This window comes from Eucyclogobius newberryi, unplaced genomic scaffold (assembly GCF_026437365.1).
Source record: "Eucyclogobius newberryi isolate DKJ021-1_F unplaced genomic scaffold, fEucNew1.0.hap1 SCAF_65, whole genome shotgun sequence".
NCBI lineage: Eukaryota > Metazoa > Chordata > Actinopteri > Gobiiformes > Gobiidae > Eucyclogobius > Eucyclogobius newberryi.
This window is the reverse complement of record NW_027316334.1, coordinates 1-25,000: the sequence shown is the minus strand read 5'-3', so window position 1 is coordinate 25,000 and position 25,000 is coordinate 1. Positions and strand designations below refer to the sequence as shown.

Here is a 25,000-nt window from a genome sequence, read left to right as displayed (position 1 = left end):
CAGGGACCGGCCCAGAGACCGGACCGGACCAGGGACCGGCCCAGAGACCGGCCCAGGGACCGGCCTAGAGACCGGACCGGACCAAGGAACGGCCCAGAGACCGGCCCAGGGACCGGCCCAAAGACCGGACCGGACCAGGGACCGGCCCAGAGACCGGCCCAGGGACCGGCCCAGAGACCGGCCCAGGGACCGGCCTAGAGACCGGACCGGACCAAGGAACGGCCCAGAGACCGGCCCAGGGACCGGCCCAAAGACCGGACCGGACCAGGGACCGGCCCAGAGACCGGCCCAGGGACCGGCCCAGAGACCGGACCGGACCAGGGACCGGCCCAGAGACCGGACCAGGGAACGGCCCAGAGACCGGCCCAGGGACCGGCCCAGAGACCGGACCGGACCAGGGACCGGCCCAGGGACCGGCCCAGAGACCGGACCAAACCAGGGACCGGCCCAGAGACCGGACCGGACCAGGGACCGGACCAGGGACCGGACCGGACCAGGGACCGGCCCAGAGACCGGACCAGGGAACGGCCCAGAGACCGGCCCAGGGACCGGCCCAGAGACCGGACCGGACCAGAGACCGGACCGGACCAGGGACCGGCCCAGAGACCGGACCGGACCAGGGACCGGACCAGGGACCGGACCGTCCCTCCCATCTCATCCCTCTCTCCTCCCTCTTCTCTCTCCGGTTGCCATAGTTTAGTCGGCGGCAGAGTGGGCGTCGCCACACCACCGAGCCGCAGCGTCACACGCGTCCGACGGAGCCGCTGGTCAGAGGGTGTAGAGTCTGAAGCTCTAAAGACACACGGAGCTCTAAAGACACATGGAACTCTAAAGACACATTGAGCTCTAAAGACACATGTAGCTCTAAAGACACATGTAGCTCTAAAGACACATGGAGCTCTAAAGACACATGGAGCTCTAAAGACACATGGAGCTCTGAAGACACATGGAGCTCTGAAGACACATGGAGCTCTAAAGACACATGGAGCTCTAAAGACACATGGAGCTCTGAAGACACATGGAGCTCTAAAGACACATGGAGCTCTGAAGACACATGGAGCTCTAAAGACACATGGAGCTCTAAAGACACATGGAGCTCTGAAGACACATGGAGCTCTAAAGACACATGGAGCTCTGAAGACACATGGAGCTCTAAAGACACATGGAGCTCTAAAGACACAGGAGCTCTAAAGACACATGGAGCTCTTAAGACACATGGAGCTATACAGACACATGGAGCTCTAAACACATGGAGCTCTGAAGACATATGGAGCTCTAAAGACACATGGAGCTCTAAAGACACATGGAGCTATGAAGACACATGTAGCTCTGAAGACACATGGAGCTCTAAAGACACATGTAGCTCTAAAGACACATGGAGCTCTAAAGACGCATGGAGCTCTAAAGACGCATGGAGCTCTAAAGACACATGGAGCTCTAAAGACGCAAGGAGCTCTAAAGACGCAAGGAGCTCTAAAGATGCATTAAGCTCTAAAGACACATGGAGCTCTAAAGACGCATGGAGCTCTAAAGACGCATGGAGCTCTAAAGACACATGGAGCTCTAAAGACGTATGGAGCTCTAAAGACACATGTAGCTCTAAAGACACATGGAGCTCTAAAGACATATGTAGCTCTAAAGACACATGGACCTCAAAAGACGCATGGAGCTCTAAAGACACATGGAGCTCAAAAGACGCATGGAGCTCTAAAGACACATGGAACTCTAAAGACACATTGAGCTCTAAAGACACATGGAGCTCTAAAGACACATGGAACTCTAAAGACGCATGGAGCTCTAAAGACACATGGAGCTCTAAAGACGTATGGAGCTCTAAAGACACATGTAGCTCTAAAGACACATGGAGCTCTAAAGACATATGTAGCTCTAAAGACACATGGACCTCAAAAGACGCATGGAGCTCTAAAGACACATGGACCTCAAAAGACGCATGGAGCTCTAAAGACACATGGAACTCTAAAGACACATTGAGCTCTAAAGACACATGGAGCTCTAAAGACACATGGAACTCTAAAGACACATGGAGCTCTAAAGACACATGGAACTCTAAAGACACATTGAGCTCTAAAGACACATGGAGCTCTAAAGACACATGGAGCTCTAAAGACACATTGAGCTCTAAAGACACATGGAGCTCTAAAGACACATGGAGCTCTAAAGACACATTGAGCTCTAAAGACACATGGAGCTCTAAAGACACATGTAGCTCTAAAGACACATGTAGCTCTAAAGACACATGTAGCTATAAAGACACATGTAGCTCTAAAGACATATGTAGCTCTAAAGACACATGGAGCTCTAAAGACACATGGAGCTCTGAAGACACATGGAGCTCTAAAGACACATGGAGCTCTAAAGACACATGGAACTCTAAAGACACATGGAGCTCTAAAGACACAGGAGCTCTAAAGACACATGGAGCTCTAAAGACACATGTAGCTCTAAAGACACATGGAGCTCTAAAGACACATGTAGCTCTAAAGACATATGGAGCTCTAAAGACACATGGAGCTCTAAAGACGCAGGAGCTCTAAAGACACATGGAACTCTAAAGACACATGGAGCTCTAAAAACACAGGAGCTCTAAAGACACAGGAGCTCTAAAGACACATGGAACTCTAAAGACATATGGAGCTATAAAGACACAGGAGCTCTAAAGACACAGGAGCTCTAAAGACACATGGAGCTATAAAGACACAGGAGCTCTAAAGACACATGGAGCTCTAAAGACACATGGAACTCTAAAGACACATGGAGCTCTAAAGATGCAGGAGCTCTAAAGACACATGGAGCTCTGAAGACACATGGAACTCTAAAGACACAGGAGCTCTAAAGACACAGGAGCTCTAAAGACACAGGAGCTCTAAAGACACAGGAGCTCTAAAGACACATGGAGCTCTAAAGACACATGGAGCTCTAAATACACATGGAACTCTAAAGACACATGGAGCTCTAAAGACACAGGAGCTCTAAAGACACAGGAGCTCTAAAGACACATGGACCTCTAAAGACACATGGAACTCTAAAGACACATGGACCTCTAAAGACACATGGAACTCTAAAGACACAGGAGCTCTAAAGACACAGGAGCTCTAAAGACACATGGAGCTCTAAAGACACATGGAACTCTAAAGACACATGGAGCTCTAAAGACACATGGAACTCTAAAGACACATGGAGCTCTAAAGACACATGGAGCTCTAAAGACGCATGGAGCTCTAAAGAACACATGGAGCTCTAAAGACACATGGAACTCTAAAGACGCAGGAGCTCTAAAGACACATGGAGCTCTAAAGACACATGGAACTCTAAAGACACATGGAGCTCTAAAGAAACATGGAACTCTAAAGACACATTGAGATCTAAAGACACATGGAGCTCTAAAGACACATGGAACTCTAAAGACACATTGAGCTCTAAAGACACATGGAACTCTAAAGACACATGGAGCTCTAAAGACACATGGAGCTCTAAAGACACATGGAGATCTAAAGACGCAGGAGCTCTAAAGACACATGGAGCTCTAAAGACACATGGAACTCTAAAGACACATGGAGCTCTAAAGACACATGGAACTCTAAAGACACATTGAGCTCTAAAGACACATGGAGCTCTAAAGACACATGTAGCTCTAAAGACACATGGAGCTCTAAAGACACATTGAGCTCTAAAGACACATGGAGCTCTAAAGACACAGGAGCTCTAAAGACACAGGAGCTCTAAAGACACAGGAGCTCTAAAGACACATGGAGCTCTAAAGACACATGGAGCTCTAAAGACACATGGAGCTCTAAATATACATGGAACTCTGAAGACACATGGAGCTCTAAAGACACAGGAGCTCTAAAGACACAGGAGCTCTAAAGACACATGGAACTCTAAAGACACATGGAGCTCTAAAGACACATGGAACTCTAAAGACACATGGAGCTCTAAAGACACATGGAGCTCTAAAGACACATGGAACTCTAAAGACACATGGAGCTCTAAAGACACATGGAGCTCTAAAGACACATGGAACTCTAAAGACACATGGAACCCTTAAGACACATGGAGCTCTAAAGACACATGGAACTCTAAAGACACATTGAGATCTAAAGACACATGGAGCTCTAAAGACACATGGAACTCTAAAGACACATTGAGCTCTAAAGACACATGGAACTCTAAAGACACATGGAGCTCTAAAGACACATGGAGCTCTAAAGACACATGGAGCTCTAAAGACGCAGGAGCTCTAAAGACACATGGAGCTCTAAAGACACATGGAACTCTAAAGACACATGGAGCTCTAAAGACACATGGAACTCTAAAGACACATGGAGCTCTAAAGACACATGGAGCTCTAAAGACACATGTAGCTCTAAAGACACATGGAGCTCTAAAGACACATGGAGCTCTAAAGACACATTGAGCTCTAAAGACACATGGAGCTCTAAAGACACAGGAGCTCTAAAGACAGAGGAGCTCTAAAGACACATGGAGCTCTAAAGACACATGGAACTCTAAAGACACATGGAACTCTAAAGACACATGGAGCTCTAAAGACACATGGAACTCTAAAGACACATGGAGCTCTAAAGACACATGGAGCTCTAAAGACACATGGAGCTCTAAAGACACATGTAGCTCTGAAGACACATGGAGCTCTAAAGACACATGTAGCTCTAAAGACACATGGAGCTCTAAAGACGCATGGAGCTCTAAAGACACATGGAGCTCAAAAGACGCATGGAGCTCTAAAGACACATGGACCTCTAAAGACGCATGGAGCTCTAAAGACACATGGAGCTCTAAAGACGCAAGGAGCTCTAAAGACGCATGGAGCTCTAAAGACACATGGAGCTCTAAAGACACAGGAGCTCTAAAGACGCATGGAGCTCTAAAGACGAATGGAGCTCTAAAGACACATGGAGCTAAAAAGACGCATGGAGCTCTAAAGACACATGGAGCTCTAAAGACACATGGAACTCTAAAGACACATGGAGCTCTAAAGACACAGGAGCTCTAAAGACGCATGGAGCTCTAAAGACGAATGGAGCTCTAAAGACACATGGAGCTAAAAAGACGCATGGAGCTCTAAAGACACATGGAGCTATAAAGACACAGGAGCTCTAAAGACACAGGAGCTCTAAAGACACATGGAGCTCTAAAAACACAGGAGCTCTAAAGACACAGGAGCTCTAAAGACACATGGAACTCTAAAGACACATGGAGCTATAAAGACACAGGAGCTCTAAAGACACATGGAGCTCTAAAGACACAGGAGCTCTAAAGACACATGGAGCTCTAAAGACACATGGAACTCTAAAGACACATGGAGCTCTAAAGACATATGGAGCTCTAAAGACACATGGAGCTCTTAAGACGCAGGAGCTCTGAAGACACATGGAACTCTAAAGACACATGGAGCTCTAAAGACACAGGAGCTCTAAAGACACATGGAACTCTAAAGACACATGGAACTCTAAAGACACATGGAACTCTAAAGACACAGGAGCTCTAAAGACACAGGAGCTCTAAAGACACATGGAGCTCTAAAGACACATGGAGCTCTAAAGACATATGTAGCTCTAAAGACAAATGGAGCTCTAAAAACACATGGAGCTCTGAAGACACATGGAGCTCTAAAGACACATGGAGCTCTAAAGACACATGGAGCTCTGAAGACACATGGAGCTCTAAAGACACATGGAGCTCTGAAGACACATGGAGCTCTAAAGACACATGGAGCTCTAAAGACACATGGAGCTCTAAAGACACATGGAGCTCTTAAGACACATGGAGCTATACAGACACATGGAGCTCTAAACACATGGAGCTCTGAAGACATATGGAGCTCTAAAGACACATGGAGCTCTAAAGACACATGGAGCTATGAAGACACATGTAGCTCTGAAGACACATGGAGCTCTAAAGACACATGTAGCTCTAAAGACACATGGAACTCTAAAGACACATTGAGCTCTAAAGACACATGGAGCTCTAAAGACACATGGAACTCTAAAGACACATGGAGCTCTAAAGACACATGGAACTCTAAAGACACATTGAGCTCTAAAGACACATGGAGCTCTAAAGACACATGGAGCTCTAAAGACACATGGAGCTCTAAAGACACATTGAGCTCTAAAGACACATGGAGCTCTAAAGACACAGGAGCTCTAAAGACACAGGAGCTCTAAAGACACAGGAGCTCTAAAGACACATGGAGCTCTAAAGACACATGGAGCTCTAAAGACACATGGAGCTCTAAATATACATGGAACTCTGAAGACACATGGAGCTCTAAAGACACAGGAGCTCTAAAGACACATGGAACTCTAAAGACACATGGAGCTCTAAAGACACATGGAACTCTAAAGACACATGGAGCTCTAAAGACACATGGAACTCTAAAGACACATGGAACTCTAAAGACACATGGAGCTCTAAAGACACATGGAGCTCTAAAGACACATGGAACTCTAAAGACACATGGAACTCTAAAGACACATGGAGCTCTAAAGACACATTGAGATCTAAAGACACATGGAGCTCTAAAGACACATGGAACTCTAAAGACACATTGAGCTCTAAAGACACATGGAACTCTAAAGACACATGGAGCTCTAAAGACACATGGAGCTCTAAAGACACATGGAGCTCTAAAGACGCAGGAGCTCTAAAGACACATGGAGCTCTAAAGACACATGGAACTCTAAAGACACATGGAGCTCTAAAGACACATGGAACTCTAAAGACACATGGAGCTCTAAAGACACATGGAGCTCTAAAGACACATGTAGCTCTAAAGACACATGGAGCTCTAAAGACACATGGAGCTCTAAAGACACATTGAGCTCTAAAGACACATGGAGCTCTAAAGACACAGGAGCTCTAAAGACAGAGGAGCTCTAAAGACACATGGAGCTCTAAAGACACATGGAACTCTAAAGACACATGGAACTCTAAAGACACATGGAGCTCTAAAGACACATGGAACTCTAAAGACACATGGAGCTCTAAAGACACATGGAGCTCTAAAGACACATGGAGCTCTAAAGACACATGTAGCTCTGAAGACACATGGAGCTCTAAAGACACATGTAGCTCTAAAGACACATGGAGCTCTAAAGACGCATGGAGCTCTAAAGACACATGGAGCTCAAAAGACGCATGGAGCTCTAAAGACACATGGACCTCTAAAGACGCATGGAGCTCTAAAGACACATGGAGCTCTAAAGACGCAAGGAGCTCTAAAGACGCATGGAGCTCTAAAGACACATGGAGCTCTAAAGACACAGGAGCTCTAAAGACGCATGGAGCTCTAAAGACGAATGGAGCTCTAAAGACACATGGAGCTAAAAAGACGCATGGAGCTCTAAAGACACATGGAGCTCTAAAGACACATGGAACTCTAAAGACACATGGAGCTCTAAAGACACAGGAGCTCTAAAGACGCATGGAGCTCTAAAGACGAATGGAGCTCTAAAGACACATGGAGCTAAAAAGACGCATGGAGCTCTAAAGACACATGGAGCTATAAAGACACAGGAGCTCTAAAGACACAGGAGCTCTAAAGACGCATGGAGCTCTAAAGAACACATGGAGCTCTAAAGACACATGGAACTCTAAAGACGCAGGAGCTCTAAAGACACATGGAGCTCTAAAGACACATGGAACTCTAAAGACACATGGAGCTCTAAAGAAACATGGAACTCTAAAGACACATTGAGATCTAAAGACACATGGAGCTCTAAAGACACATGGAACTCTAAAGACACATTGAGCTCTAAAGACACATGGAACTCTAAAGACACATGGAGCTCTAAAGACACATGGAGCTCTAAAGACACATGGAGATCTAAAGACGCAGGAGCTCTAAAGACACATGGAGCTCTAAAGACACATGGAACTCTAAAGACACATGGAGCTCTAAAGACACATGGAACTCTAAAGACACATTGAGCTCTAAAGACACATGGAGCTCTAAAGACACATGTAGCTCTAAAGACACATGGAGCTCTAAAGACACATTGAGCTCTAAAGACACATGGAGCTCTAAAGACACAGGAGCTCTAAAGACACAGGAGCTCTAAAGACACAGGAGCTCTAAAGACACATGGAGCTCTAAAGACACATGGAGCTCTAAAGACACATGGAGCTCTAAATATACATGGAACTCTGAAGACACATGGAGCTCTAAAGACACAGGAGCTCTAAAGACACAGGAGCTCTAAAGACACATGGAACTCTAAAGACACATGGAGCTCTAAAGACACATGGAACTCTAAAGACACATGGAGCTCTAAAGACACATGGAGCTCTAAAGACACATGGAACTCTAAAGACACATGGAGCTCTAAAGACACATGGAACTCTAAAGACACATGGAACCCTTAAGACACATGGAGCTCTAAAGACACATGGAACTCTAAAGACACATTGAGATCTAAAGACACATGGAGCTCTAAAGACACATGGAACTCTAAAGACACATTGAGCTCTAAAGACACATGGAACTCTAAAGACACATGGAGCTCTAAAGACACATGGAGCTCTAAAGACACATGGAGCTCTAAAGACGCAGGAGCTCTAAAGACACATGGAGCTCTAAAGACACATGGAACTCTAAAGACACATGGAGCTCTAAAGACACATGGAACTCTAAAGACACATGGAGCTCTAAAGACACATGGAGCTCTAAAGACACATGTAGCTCTAAAGACACATGGAGCTCTAAAGACACATGGAGCTCTAAAGACACATTGAGCTCTAAAGACACATGGAGCTCTAAAGACACAGGAGCTCTAAAGACAGAGGAGCTCTAAAGACACATGGAGCTCTAAAGACACATGGAACTCTAAAGACACATGGAACTCTAAAGACACATGGAGCTCTAAAGACACATGGAACTCTAAAGACACATGGAGCTCTAAAGACACATGGAGCTCTAAAGACACATGGAGCTCTAAAGACACATGTAGCTCTGAAGACACATGGAGCTCTAAAGACACATGTAGCTCTAAAGACACATGGAGCTCTAAAGACGCATGGAGCTCTAAAGACACATGGAGCTCAAAAGACGCATGGAGCTCTAAAGACACATGGACCTCTAAAGACGCATGGAGCTCTAAAGACACATGGAGCTCTAAAGACGCAAGGAGCTCTAAAGACGCATGGAGCTCTAAAGACACATGGAGCTCTAAAGACACAGGAGCTCTAAAGACGCATGGAGCTCTAAAGACGAATGGAGCTCTAAAGACACATGGAGCTAAAAAGACGCATGGAGCTCTAAAGACACATGGAACTCTAAAGACACATGGAGCTCTAAAGACACAGGAGCTCTAAAGACGCATGGAGCTCTAAAGACGAATGGAGCTCTAAAGACACATGGAGCTAAAAAGACGCATGGAGCTCTAAAGACACATGGAGCTATAAAGACACAGGAGCTCTAAAGACACAGGAGCTCTAAAGACACATGGAGCTCTAAAAACACAGGAGCTCTAAAGACACAGGAGCTCTAAAGACACATGGAACTCTAAAGACACATGGAGCTATAAAGACACAGGAGCTCTAAAGACACATGGAGCTCTAAAGACACAGGAGCTCTAAAGACACATGGAGCTCTAAAGACACATGGAACTCTAAAGACACATGGAGCTCTAAAGACATATGGAGCTCTAAAGACACATGGAGCTCTTAAGACGCAGGAGCTCTGAAGACACATGGAACTCTAAAGACACATGGAGCTCTAAAGACACAGGAGCTCTAAAGACACATGGAACTCTAAAGACACATGGAACTCTAAAGACACATGGAACTCTAAAGACACAGGAGCTCTAAAGACACAGGAGCTCTAAAGACACATGGAGCTCTAAAGACACATGGAGCTCTAAAGACATATGTAGCTCTAAAGACAAATGGAGCTCTAAAAACACATGGAGCTCTGAAGACACATGGAGCTCTAAAGACACATGGAGCTCTAAAGACACATGGAGCTCTGAAGACACATGGAGCTCTAAAGACACATGGAGCTCTGAAGACACATGGAGCTCTAAAGACACATGGAGCTCTAAAGACACATGGAGCTCTAAAGACACATGGAGCTCTAAAGACACATGGAACTCTAAAGACACATGGAGCTCTAAAGACACATGGAGCTCTAAAGACACATGGAACTCTAAAGACACATGGAACTCTAAAGACACATGGAGCTCTAAAGACACATTGAGATCTAAAGACACATGGAGCTCTAAAGACACATGGAACTCTAAAGACACATTGAGCTCTAAAGACACATGGAACTCTAAAGACACATGGAGCTCTAAAGACACATGGAGCTCTAAAGACACATGGAGCTCTAAAGACGCAGGAGCTCTAAAGACACATGGAGCTCTAAAGACACATGGAACTCTAAAGACACATGGAGCTCTAAAGACACATGGAACTCTAAAGACACATGGAGCTCTAAAGACACATGGAGCTCTAAAGACACATGTAGCTCTAAAGACACATGGAGCTCTAAAGACACATTGAGCTCTAAAGACACATGGAGCTCTAAAGACACAGGAGCTCTAAAGACAGAGGAGCTCTAAAGACACATGGAGCTCTAAAGACACATGGAACTCTAAAGACACATGGAACTCTAAAGACACATGGAGCTCTAAAGACACATGGAACTCTAAAGACACATGGAGCTCTAAAGACACATGGAGCTCTAAAGACACATGGAGCTCTAAAGACACATGTAGCTCTGAAGACACATGGAGCTCTAAAGACACATGTAGCTCTAAAGACACATGGAGCTCTAAAGACGCATGGAGCTCTAAAGACACATGGAGCTCAAAAGACGCATGGAGCTCTAAAGACACATGGACCTCTAAAGACGCATGGAGCTCTAAAGACACATGGAGCTCTAAAGACGCAAGGAGCTCTAAAGACGCATGGAGCTCTAAAGACACATGGAGCTCTAAAGACACAGGAGCTCTAAAGACGCATGGAGCTCTAAAGACGAATGGAGCTCTAAAGACACATGGAGCTAAAAAGACGCATGGAGCTCTAAAGACACATGGAGCTCTAAAGACACATGGAACTCTAAAGACACATGGAGCTCTAAAGACACAGGAGCTCTAAAGACGCATGGAGCTCTAAAGACGAATGGAGCTCTAAAGACACATGGAGCTAAAAAGACGCATGGAGCTCTAAAGACACATGGAGCTATAAAGACACAGGAGCTCTAAAGACACAGGAGCTCTAAAGACACATGGAGCTCTAAAAACACAGGAGCTCTAAAGACACAGGAGCTCTAAAGACACATGGAACTCTAAAGACACATGGAGCTATAAAGACACAGGAGCTCTAAAGACACATGGAGCTCTAAAGACACAGGAGCTCTAAAGACACATGGAGCTCTAAAGACACATGGAACTCTAAAGACACATGGAGCTCTAAAGACATATGGAGCTCTAAAGACACATGGAGCTCTAAAGACGCAGGAGCTCTAAAGACACATGGAACTCTAAAGACACATGGAGCTCTAAAAACACAGGAGCTCTAAAGACACAGGAGCTCTAAAGACACATGGAACTCTAAAGACATATGGAGCTATAAAGACACAGGAGCTCTAAAGACACAGGAGCTCTAAAGACACATGGAGCTATAAAGACACAGGAGCTCTAAAGACACATGGAGCTCTAAAGACACATGGAACTCTAAAGACACAGGAGCTCTAAAGACACAGGAGCTCTAAAGACACATGGAACTCTAAAGACGCAGGAGCTCTAAAGACACATGGAGCTCTGAAGACACATGGAACTCTAAAGACACAGGAGCTCTAAAGACACAGGAGCTCTAAAGACACAGGAGCTCTAAAGACACAGGAGCTCTAAAGACACATGGAGCTCTAAATACACATGGAACTCTAAAGACACATGGAGCTCTAAAGACACAGGAGCTCTAAAGACACAGGAGCTCTAAAGACACATGGACCTCTAAAGACACATGGAACTCTAAAGACACATGGAGCTCTAAAGAAACAGGAGCTCTAAAGACACAGGAGCTCTAAAGACACATGGAGCTCTAAAGACACATGGAACTCTAAAGACACATGGAGCTCTAAAGACACATGGAACTCTAAAGACACATGGAGCTCTAAAGACACATGGAGCTCTAAAGACGCATGGAGCTCTAAAGAACACATGGAGCTCTAAAGACACATGGAACTCTAAAGACGCAGGAGCTCTAAAGACACATGGAGCTCTAAAGACACATGGAACTCTAAAGACACATGGAGCTCTAAAGAAACATGGAACTCTAAAGACACATTGAGATCTAAAGACACATGGAGCTCTAAAGACACATGGAACTCTAAAGACACATTGAGCTCTAAAGACACATGGAACTCTAAAGACACATGGAGCTCTAAAGACACATGGAGCTCTAAAGACACATGGAGCTCTAAAGACGCAGGAGCTCTAAAGACACATGGAGCTCTAAAGACACATGGAACTCTAAAGACACATGGAGCTCTAAAGACACATGGAACTCTAAAGACACATTGAGCTCTAAAGACACATGGAGCTCTAAAGACACATGTAGCTCTAAAGACACATGGAGCTCTAAAGACACATTGGGCTCTAAAGACACATGGAGCTCTAAAGACACAGGAGCTCTAAAGACACAGGAGCTCTAAAGACACAGGAGCTCTAAAGACACATGGAGCTCTAAAGACACATGGAGCTCTAAAGACACATGGAGCTCTAAATATACATGGAACTCTGAAGACACATGGAGCTCTAAAGACACAGGAGCTCTAAAGACACAGGAGCTCTAAAGACACATGGAACTCTAAAGACACATGGAGCTCTAAAGACACATGGAACTCTAAAGACACATGGAGCTCTAAAGACACATGGAGCTCTAAAGACACATGGAACTCTAAAGACACATGGAGCTCTAAAGACACATGGAGCTCTAAAGACACATGGAACTCTAAAGACACATGGAACTCTAAAGACACATGGAGCTCTAAAGACACATGGAACTCTAAAGACACATTGAGATCTAAAGACACATGGAGCTCTAAAGACACATGGAACTCTAAAGACACATGGAGCTCTAAAGACACATGGAGCTCTAAAGACACATGGAACTCTAAAGACACATGGAACTCTAAAGACACATGGAGCTCTAAAGACACATGGAACTCTAAAGACACATTGAGATCTAAAGACACATGGAGCTCTAAAGACACATGGAACTCTAAAGACACATTGAGCTCTAAAGACACATGGAACTCTAAAGACACATGGAGCTCTAAAGACACATGGAGCTCTAAAGACACATGGAGCTCTAAAGACACATGGAGCTCTAAAGACACATGGAACTCTAAAGACACATGGAGCTCTAAAGACACATGGAACTCTAAAGACACATGGAGCTCTAAAGACACATGGAGCTCTAAAGACACATGTAGCTCTAAAGACACATGGAGCTCTAAAGACACATGGAGCTCTAAAGACACATTGAGCTCTAAAGACACATGGAGCTCTAAAGACACAGGAGCTCTAAAGACAGAGGAGCTCTAAAGACACATGGAGCTCTAAAGACACATGGAACTCTAAAGACACATGGAGCTCTAAAGACACATGGAGCTCTAAAGACACATGGAGCTCTAAAGACACATGTAGCTCTGAAGACACATGGAGCTCTAAAGACACATGTAGCTCTAAAGACACATGGAGCTCTAAAGACGCATGGAGCTCTAAAGACACATGGAGCTCAAAAGACGCATGGAGCTCTAAAGACACATGGACCTCTAAAGACGCATGGAGCTCTAAAGACACATGGAGCTCTAAAGACGCAAGGAGCTCTAAAGACGCATGGAGCTCTAAAGACACATGGAGCTCTAAAGACACAGGAGCTCTAAAGACGCATGGAGCTCTAAAGACGAATGGAGCTCTAAAGACACATGGAGCTAAAAAGACGCATGGAGCTCTAAAGACACATGGAGCTCTAAAGACACATGGAACTCTAAAGACACATGGAGCTCTAAAGACACAGGAGCTCTAAAGACGCATGGAGCTCTAAAGACGAATGGAGCTCTAAAGACACATGGAGCTAAAAAGACGCATGGAGCTCTAAAGACACATGGAGCTCTAAAAACACAGGAGCTCTAAAGACACAGGAGCTCTAAAGACACATGGAACTCTAAAGACACATGGAGCTATAAAGACACAGGAGCTCTAAAGACACATGGAGCTCTAAAGACACAGGAGCTCTAAAGACACATGGAGCTCTAAAGACACATGGAACTCTAAAGACACATGGAGCTCTAAAGACATATGGAGCTCTAAAGACACATGGAGCTCTTAAGACGCAGGAGCTCTGAAGACACATGGAACTCTAAAGACACATGGAGCTCTAAAGACACAGGAGCTCTAAAGACACATGGAACTCTAAAGACACATGGAACTCTAAAGACACATGGAACTCTAAAGACACAGGAGCTCTAAAGACACAGGAGCTCTAAAGACACAGGAGCTCTAAAGACACATGGAGCTCTAAAGACACATGGAGCTCTAAAGACACATGGAGCTCTAAAGACACAGGAGCTCTAAAGACACAGGAGCTCTAAAGACACATGGAACTCTAAAGACACATGGAGCTCTAAAGACACATGGAACTCTAAAGACACATGGAGCTCTAAAGACACATGGAGCTCTAAAGACACATGGAACTCTAAAGACACATGGAGCTCTAAAGACACATGGAGCTCTAAAGACACATGGAACTCTAAAGACACATGGAACTCTAAAGACACATGGAGCTCTAAAGACACATGGAACTCTAAAGACACATTGAGATCTAAAGACACATGGAGCTCTAAAGACACATGGAACTCTAAAGACACATGGAGCTCTAAAGACACATGGAGCTCTAAAGACACATGGAACTCTAAAGACACATGGAACTCTAAAGACACATGGAGCTCTAAAGACACATGGAACTCTAAAGACACATTGAGATCTAAAGACACATGGAGCTCTAAAGACACATGGAACTCTAAAGACACATTGAGCTCTAAAGACACATGGAACTCTAAAGACACATGGAGCTCTAAAGACACATGGAGCTCTAAAGACACATGGAGCTCTAAAGACACATGGAGCTCTAAAGACACATGGAACTCTAAAGACACATGGAGCTCTAAAGACACATGGAACTCTAAAGACACATGGAGCTCTAAAGACACATGGAGCTCTAAAGACACATGTAGCTCTAAAGACACATGGAGCTCTAAAGACACATGGAGCTCTAAAGACACATTGAGCTCTAAAGACACATGGAGCTCTAAAGACACAGGAGCTCTAAAGACAGAGGAGCTCTAAAGACACATGGAGCTCTAAAGACACATGGAACTCTAAAGACACATGGAGCTCTAAAGACACATGGAGCTCTAAAGACACATGGAGCTCTAAAGACACATGTAGCTCTGAAGACACATGGAGCTCTAAAGACACATGTAGCTCTAAAGACACATGGAGCTCTAAAGACGCATGGAGCTCTAAAGACACATGGAGCTCAAAAGACGCATGGAGCTCTAAAGACACATGGACCTCTAAAGACGCATGGAGCTCTAAAGACACATGGAGCTCTAAAGACGCAAGGAGCTCTAAAGACGCATGGAGCTCTAAAGACACATGGAGCTCTAAAGACACAGGAGCTCTAAAGACGCATGGAGCTCTAAAGACGAATGGAGCTCTAAAGACACATGGAGCTAAAAAGACGCATGGAGCTCTAAAGACACATGGAACTCTAAAGACACATGGAGCTCTAAAGACACAGGAGCTCTAAAGACGCATGGAGCTCTAAAGACGAATGGAGCTCTAAAGACACATGGAGCTAAAAAGACGCATGGAGCTCTAAAGACACATGGAGCTCTAAAAACACAGGAGCTCTAAAGACACAGGAGCTCTAAAGACACATGGAACTCTAAAGACACATGGAGCTATAAAGACACAGGAGCTCTAAAGACACATGGAGCTCTAAAGACACAGGAGCTCTAAAGACACATGGAGCTCTAAAGACACATGGAACTCTAAAGACACATGGAGCTCTAAAGACATATGGAGCTCTAAAGACACATGGAGCTCTTAAGACGCAGGAGCTCTGAAGACACATGGAACTCTAAAGACACATGGAGCTCTAAAGACACAGGAGCTCTAAAGACACATGGAACTCTAAAGACACATGGAACTCTAAAGACACATGGAACTCTAAAGACACAGGAGCTCTAAAGACACAGGAGCTCTAAAGACACAGGAGCTCTAAAGACACATGGAGCTCTAAAGACACATGGAGCTCTAAAGACACATGGAGCTCTAAAGACACAGGAGCTCTAAAGACACATGGAGCTCTAAAGACACATGGAGCTCTAAAGACACATGGAGCTCTAAAGACACATGGAGCTCTAAAGACACAGGAGCTCTAAAGACACATGGAGCTCTAAAGACACATGGAACTCTAAAGACACATGGAGCTCTAAAGACACATGGAACTCTAAAGACACATGGAGCTCTAAAGACACATGGAGCTCTAAAGACTTATGGAGCTCTAAAGACACATGGAGCTCTAAAGACACATGGAGCTCTAAAGACACATGGAGCTCTAAAGACGCAGGAGCTCTAAAGACACATGGAGCTCTAAAGACACAGGAGCTCTAAAGACACAGGAGCGCTAAAGACACATGGAGCTCTAAAGACACATGGAACTCTAAAGACACATGGAGCTCATGGAGTTCTAAAGACGCATGGAGCTCCAAAGACGCATGGAGCTCCAAAGACGCATGGAGCTCTGAAGACACATGGAGCTCATGGAGATCTAAAGACGCATGGAGCTCTAGAGACGCATGGAGCTCCAAAAACGGATGGAGCTCATGGAGCTCTAAAGACGCATGGAGCTCTAAAGACTCAAGGAGCTCTGAAGACACATGGAGCTCTAAAGACGCATGGAGCTCATGGAGTTCTAAAGACGCATGGAGCTCTAGAGACGCAAGGAGCTCTGAAGACACATGGAGCTCTAAAGACACATGGAGCTCTAAAGACGCATGGAGCTCATGGAGCTCTAAAGACGCATGGAGCTCTAGAGACGCATGGAGCTCTAAAGACGCACGGAGCTCTAAAGAACATTGAGCTCTAAAGACACATGGAGCTCTAAAGACACATGGAGCTCTAAAGACACATGGAGCTCTAGAGACGCATGGAGCTCTAAAGACGCATGGAGCTCTAAAGACACAAGGAGCTCTGAAGACACATGGAAGTCTAAAGACACATTGAGCTATAAAGACGCATGGAGCTCTAAAGACGCATGGAGCTCTAAAGACACAAGGAGCTCTGAAGACACATGGAAGTCTAAAGACACATTGAGCTATAAAGACGCATGGAGCTCTAAAGACGCATGTAGCTCTAAAGACACATGTAGCTCTAAAGACACATGTAGCTCTAAAGACACATGGAGCTCTGAAGACACATGGAGCTCTGAAGACACATGGAGCTCTGAAGACACATTGAGCTCTAAAGACGAATGGAGCTCTAAAGACACATGTAGCTCTAAAGACACATGTAGCTCTAAAGACACATGTAGCTCTAAAGACACATGGAGCTCTGAAGACACATGGAGCTCTGAAGACACATGGAGCTCTGAAGACACATGGAGCTCTGAAGACACATGGTGCTATATGACGCATGGAGCCACGCCCACGTTTTCTAGCTGGACGCGGGTTTATAGCATCCCTCGTGGTCTTCAGAGCGCTGCAGGTCCACACGTCCTCACGTGAGGCGTCGGCCCGTCCATCCGCTCACGTTCAGCGGCTTCTCAGTATCGTTTTCGCCCCACAGTTCCAGAGACAGAGCGGGCGACACGTTCTCGCCAAAGAACAAAATGTCGATCCGAAACTGTCACATTTCGTTATTTACTCTGAGCTGAAGACGAGAACGTTGTCCAGATTCTAAAGGACGCGGTGGATTTTCGAGCGGTTTGTTTCAGTCGGCGATGAGCCTCGTCTCTGCGGCGAGGGACAAACACTCACACGGCTCAGATTAATTATGAATGAAAACATTTCCCTGGATTAAAAACTGCAGCAAAGTGTTCCAGGAACGAGACCAGAGCGGGACAAACGAGATCAGAGCGGGACAAACGAGACCAGAGCGGGACAAACGAGACCAGAGCGGGACAAAGGAGACCAGAGCGGGACAAACGAGACCAGAGCGGGACAAATGAGACCAGAGCGGGACAAACGAGACCAGAGCGGGACAAACGAGACCAGAGCGGGACAAACGAGACCAGAGCGGGACAAATGAGACCAGAGCGGGACAAATGAGACCAGAGCGGACCAGAGCGGGACAAACGAGACCAGAGCGGGACAAACGAGACCAGGGCGGGACAAACGAGACCAGAGCGGGACAAATGAGACCAGAGCGGGACAAACGAGACCAGAGCGGGACAAACGAGACCAGAGCGGGACAAAGGAGACCAGAGCGGGACAAAGGAGACCAGAGCGGGACAAAGGAGACCAGAGCGGGACAAACGAGACCAGAGCGGGACAAACGAGACCAGAGCGGGACAAACGAGACCAGAGCGGGACAAACGAGACCAGAGCGGGACAAACGAGACCAGAGCGGGACAAACGAGACCAGAGCGGGACAAACGAGACCAGAGCGGGACAAACGAGACCAGAGCGGGACAAATGAGACCAGAGCGGGACAAACGAGACCAGAGCGGGACAAACGAGACCAGAGCGGGACAAACGAGACCAGAGCGGGACAAATGAGACCAGAGCGGGACAAATGAGACCAGAGCGGACCAGAGCGGGACAAACGAGACCAGAGCGGGACAAACGAGACCAGAGCGGGACAAACGAGACCAGAGCGAGACAAACGAGACCAGAGCGGGACAAATGAGACCAGAGCGGGACAAACAAGACCAGAGCGGGACAAAGGAGACCAGAGCGGCACAAACAAGACCAGAGCGGGACAAACGAGACCAGAGCGGGACAAACGAGACCAGAACGAGACCAGAGCGGGACAAAGAAGACCAGAGCGGGACCAGAGCGGGACAAACGAGATCAGAGCGGGACAAAAGAGACCAGAGCGGGACCAGAGCGGGACAAACGAGATCAGAGCGGGACAAACAAAACCAGAGCGGGACAAACAAGACCAGAGCGGGACAAACGAGATCAGAGCGGGACAAACAAGACCAGAGCGGGACAAACAAGACCAGAGCGGGACAAATGAGACCAGAGCGGGACAAATGAGACCAGAGCGGGACAAATGAGACCAGAGCGGGACAAAGGAGACCAGAGCGGGACAAACAAGACCAGAGCGGGACAAACAAGATCAGAGCGGGACAAATAAGCCCAGAGCGGGACAAATGAGACCAGAGCGGGACAAACGAGACCAGAGCGGGACCAGAGCGGGACAAACGAGATCAGAGCGGGACAAACAAGACCAGAGCGGGACAAATGAGACCAGAGCGGGACAAACGAGATCAGAGCGGGACAAACAAGACCAGAGCGGGACAAATGAGACCAGAGCGGGACAAATGAGACCAGAGCGGGACAAATGAGACCAGAGCGGACCAGAGCGGGACAAACGAGATCAGAGCGGGACAAACAAGACCAGAGCGGGACAAATGAGACCAGAGCGGGACAAATGAGACCAGAGCGGGACAAACGAGATCAGAGCGGGACAAACAAGACCAGAGCGGGACAAATGAGACCAGAGCGGGACAAACGAGATCAGAGCGGGACAAACAAGACCAGAGCGGGACAAATGAGACCAGAGCGGGACAAACGAGACCAGAGCGGGACAAACGAGACCAGAGCGGGACAAATGAGACCAGAGCGGGACAAACGAGATCAGAGCGGGACAAACAAGACCAGAGCGGGACAAACAAGACCAGAGCGGGACAAATGAGACCAGAGCGGGACAAATGAGACCAGAGCGGGACAAATGAGACCAGAGCGGGACAAAGGAGACCAGAGCGGGACAAACAAGACCAGAGCGGGACAAACAAGATCAGAGCGGGACAAATAAGCCCAGAGCGGGACAAATGAGACCAGAGCGGGACAAACGAGACCAGAGCGGGACCAGAGCGGGACAAACGAGATCAGAGCGGGACAAACAAGACCAGAGCGGGACAAATGAGACCAGAGCGGGACAAACGAGATCAGAGCGGGACAAACAAGACCAGAGCGGGACAAATGAGACCAGAGCGGGACAAATGAGACCAGAGCGGGACAAATGAGACCAGAGCGGACCAGAGCGGGACAAACGAGATCAGAGCGGGACAAACAAGACCAGAGCGGGACAAATGAGACCAGAGCGGGACAAATGAGACCAGAGCGGGACAAACGAGATCAGAGCGGGACAAACAAGACCAGAGCGGGACAAATGAGACCAGAGCGGGACAAACGAGATCAGAGCGGGACAAACAAGACCAGAGCGGGACAAATGAGACCAGAGCGGGACAAACGAGACCAGAGCGGGACAAACGAGACCAGAGCGGGACAAGGGAGACCAGTAGTCAGTGGACACTGAAAAGTATAAGTTTTATTCTTTTGGTCCAAACGTTGGGATTTAGTTGAGCCAAATAACTTTATATTTTGTAACATAAAACAGTTTCTCTAAAATTCGACAGATGAACTGGTTTTGATTATTGGATTTATCTTTTCATCGTAAACACACCAAAAGTCATCCTCAGTAAGAAAAAAAGTAAGATTTTAGCCTGATCGCGGTCGTAGTTGCTAGCGACGCGGATAAGGCGCTAGCTGCCTTGTGGCTAGCTGCCCTGTGGCTAGCTGCTGCGGCGTCATGTGCATGTGACGGGATGAATAATGCAGAGGGCTAAATGCACCACTGAACTAGGCCACACATGTAAAAATAGAAGTGGATGAACGAGTGAAAGGAGTGAAAGGAGTGAAGTGATCCGCTCTGAGCTGAAGCACAAGTCGGGTCAAGTTGAGCCGCTTTTGGAATTGGTGCTTTTTTGTGTCAAATGATGTGAAATCTGAATAAATCAAACGTTCCACACAGATTTTGGGATGTTTCCTTGTTGTTTATTCAAATAGAAATGTCCCTAGACTCGTTCTGCCACAGAGCAGCTAGCGCCTGATCCGCGTCGCTAGCAACTACGACCGCGATCAGGCGAAAATCAAACTGATTTTGGTTTGTGTTTACATAACTGTGTATTTGGAAGACACATTTTTAAAGAACTCTTTCACTCGTTCACATTTTCACTCTCATTCTCGTCAGTTTGTCTCGTCTTCTGGTCTGATCTTTACAGACGTGTTCAGAGAGCGGCTGGAACTGATCCACAGTGAGAATAAATCTGTTCAAACGACTCTAAATATGAAGGATAAGAAGTACAACAAGATAAAAAATATATTTGTGTTTTTATGCAATTTCCCACGTCAAGAGAGTGCAATGGACCAAATGTAAACCCCCTAAACCCCTGACCTCTGAACCCACTACACCCCTGACCTCTGAACCCCCTAGGCCCCTGACCTCTGAACCCCCCAAACCCCTGACCTCTGAACCCCCTAAACCCCTGACCTCTGAACCCCCTAAACCCCAAAACCACTGACCCGTGAACCCCCAACTCCTTAAACCCCCGAGCCTTGAGCCCCTAAACCCCTGACCCACTAAATCCCTGAGCCCCTGACCTCTGACCCCCTAAACCTGTGACCTCTGAACCCCTGACCCCCTAAACCCCTGACCCTTTAGCCCCTAAACCCCTGAGCCCCTAAATCCCTGAGCCCCTGACCTCTGAACCTCTGACCGCTGACCCCCTAAACCCCTGACCCTTGAGCCCCTTGAGCCCCTGACCCCCTAAACCCGTGACCCCTGACCCCCTGACTCACCTTCTGTGGTGCTGGAGTGTAGTCTCTGGCACAGACCCTCCGTGTCTCCATAACTCTCCTGGATCTTCTGCAGGGCATCTGGTCCTCTCAGCTCCATCAGATCCCGCAGCTCCGTCAACGTCACGCCAAAGTCTGCGCCGGCCTGGCCCCCGTCCGCCGCGCCGCCCCGCACGCTGCCGCCCCGACCTTTGGGGTAAAACTCCACCGCACTGTTGGCCATCTCGCCCATCGTGGCAGTGGTGGACATATCACGGAGGCTCCTCCCGATTCTGGCTCGCCGGACTCAAGCTCAAGCCGCGTGTGGTTCGGCCGTGGAAGCGAAACTCATGGGACGGATTCGAATTTGGAGGTTTCACTTCCCCATCGGAGTTTTGGGGTCAACGTGCTCCACTCTGGGTCCTCCCCCTCCCTCCACGGTCACTCCAGCAGGTCCATGTGGACACTAGGGGGCAGTGGTGAGGGGCTAAAGCTGCTCCAGCGTGGCCTGAAAGAGAGAGAGCGCGGGGTTAGCATTAGCATGTTCAGAGCACAGCGTTAGCTTTAGCATGTTCAGAACACAGAGTTAGCTTTAGCACTTTCATAACACAGCGTTAGCTTTAGCATGTTCAGAACACAGCGTTAGCTTTAGCATCTTCAGAACACAGCGTTAGCTTTAGCATGTTCAGAACACAGCGTTAGCTTTAGCATGTTCAGAACACAGCGTTAGCTTTAGTATATTCAGAACACAGCATTAGCTTTAGCATGTTCAGAACACAGCGTTAGCTTTAGCATGTTCAGAACACAGCGTTAGCTTTAGCATGTTCATAACACACAGAGTTAGCTTTAGCATGTTCAGAACACAGCATTAGCTTTAGCATGTTCAGAAAACAGCATTAGCTTTAGCATGTTCAGAACACAGCATTAGCTTTAGCATGTTCAGAACACAGAGTTAGCTTTAGCATGGTCAGAACACAGAGTTAGCGTTAGTATGTTCAGAACACAGTTAGCTTTAGCATGTTCAGAACACAGCATTGGATTTAGCATGTTCAGAACACAGCATTAGCTTTAGCATGTTCAGAACACAGCGTTAGCTTTAGCATGTTCAGAACACAGCGTTAGCTTTAGCATGTTCAGATCACAGCATTAGCTTTAGCATGTTAAGAACACAGCGTTAGCTTTAGCATGTTCAGAACACAGCGTTAGCTTTAGCGTGTTCAGAACACAGCGTTAGCTTTAGCATGTTCAGAACACAGCATTAGCTTTAGCATGTTCACGCTTCAGGTTTTACGGCTTAAAATCATGTTTGTCCTGAAAAGCACAGTTTCTTTCAGTCACGATTTGTGTTCGCGCTCCATCTACTGGCAGCGTTTCCCTCGCCGTCTTCAAACGAGTGGCGACGGTTTCGTTTCCCTCGCCGCGGCTTCGTTTCCCTCGCCGTCTTCAAACGAGTGGCGACGGTTTCGTTTCCCTCGCCGCGACTTCGTTTCCTTCGCCGTCTTCAAACGAGTGGCGACGGTTTCAGACGCACAGCCCACTGTAAACCTGAACTGCAGTGTCTTCTGTATCATCTGCTGCTGTCGTGGCAGAAAGACCTCTCAATATGAACGTTTATCGCTAAATATTTTCATTTGCAACATATGAAGATTTTCATTTCTCGCACAAGCTTCAATTCAATGTTTTGATGATGTTTTTTTCCATTAAATAACTTGATCTTTGGTACAAACAGTTTCTGTCACTTTCCAAAGAAATAAGGATCAAAGTGTTGAAAAGAACACTTCATGTTGTCTGTCCTGAAATGGAGCAAAGGATCATGGTCTTTGCAGTTCTCTCTGCTGCATTTAAATAAGCATCAGAGCGGCTCCGCGTTAGCGCCGGCTCCGCGTTAGCGCCGGCTCCGCGTTAGCGCCGGCTCCTCTCGGGGCCAAATAAATTATAAATAGACAATCAAAATGATTCATGTCACATTTCCCTCAAAACTCATCAAACATGAATCGGGGCGGGGCCATCGGGGCGGGGCCACCGGGGCCATTGGAGGCGTTTTACAGCAAACGCGACGATGAATCTGAGGAAGAGTAAAAACACTTTGTTTGTTGAACAAAGGACGATCTTTTCACACAAACATTGACTTTTAACAGATTTTAACCGCTTGAAATTGTGATTCATGTTTGAGTCTTAAAGACACCTTTGCCCCGCCCCCGGACACGCCCACTGCCACACACTTCATTCTCACTTCATTATTAGTTCAATAAGGCCCTGACACCCAATAACACACTGGACCAGGTCTAAACCAGGACTAAACCAGGTCTAAACCAGGTCTAAACCAGGTCTAAACCAGGACTAAACCAGGTCTAAACCAGGTCTAAACCAGGTCTAAACCAGGACTAAACCAGGTCTAAACCAGGTCTAAACCAGGACTAAACCAGGTCTAAACCAGGACTAAACCAGGACTAAACCAGGTCTAAACCAGGTCTAAACCAGGTCTAAACCAGGTCTAAACCAGGACTAAACCAGGTCTAAACCAGGTCTAAACCAGGACTAAACCAGGTCTAAACCAGGTCTAAACCAGGTCTAAACCAGGACTAAACCAGGTCTAAACCAGGTCTAAACCTGGTCTAAACCAGTTCTAAACCAGGTCTAAACCAGGTCTAAACCAGGTCTAAACCAGGACTAAACCAGGTCTAAACCAGGACTAAACCAGATCTAAACCAGGTCTAAACCAGGTCTAAACCAGGACTAAACCAGGTCTAAACCAGGTCTAAACCAGGACTAAACCAGGTCTAAACCAGGACTAAACCAGGACTAAACCAGGTCTAAACCAGGTCTAAACCAGGTCTAAACCAGGTCTAAACCAGGACTAAACCAGGTCTAAACCAGGTCTAAACCAGGACTAAACCAGGTCTAAACCAGGTCTAAACCAGGACTAAACCAGGTCTAAACCAGGTCTAAACCAGGTCTAAACCAGGACTAAACCAGGTCTAAACCAGGTCTAAACCAGGTCTAAACCAGGTCTAAACCAGGACTAAACCAGATCTAAACTAGGTCTAAACCAGGTCTAAACCTACAAACTACAGTCCAAGAATAAACTGGACCCTTTAC

At 46.7% G+C, this 25,000-nt stretch overlaps 1 protein-coding gene across 5 annotated transcripts in view; it reads right to left on the bottom strand.

The window, feature by feature from the left end:
* LOC140348275 (plasma membrane calcium-transporting ATPase 3-like) overlaps window positions 1-22,357 on the bottom strand; it is a 74,867-nt gene extending 52,510 nt beyond the window's left edge. For all 5 annotated transcript variants that reach the window (XM_072434308.1, XM_072434305.1, XM_072434309.1 and 2 more), the window contains exon 1: window positions 21,926-22,357. In XM_072434308.1, the coding sequence (XP_072290409.1) occupies window positions 21,926-22,172 (247 nt within the window). In that variant the 5' untranslated portion in view covers window positions 22,173-22,357. The remainder of the gene's footprint in view (window positions 1-21,925) is intronic.
* Window positions 22,358-25,000: the final 2,643 nt, after the last annotated feature.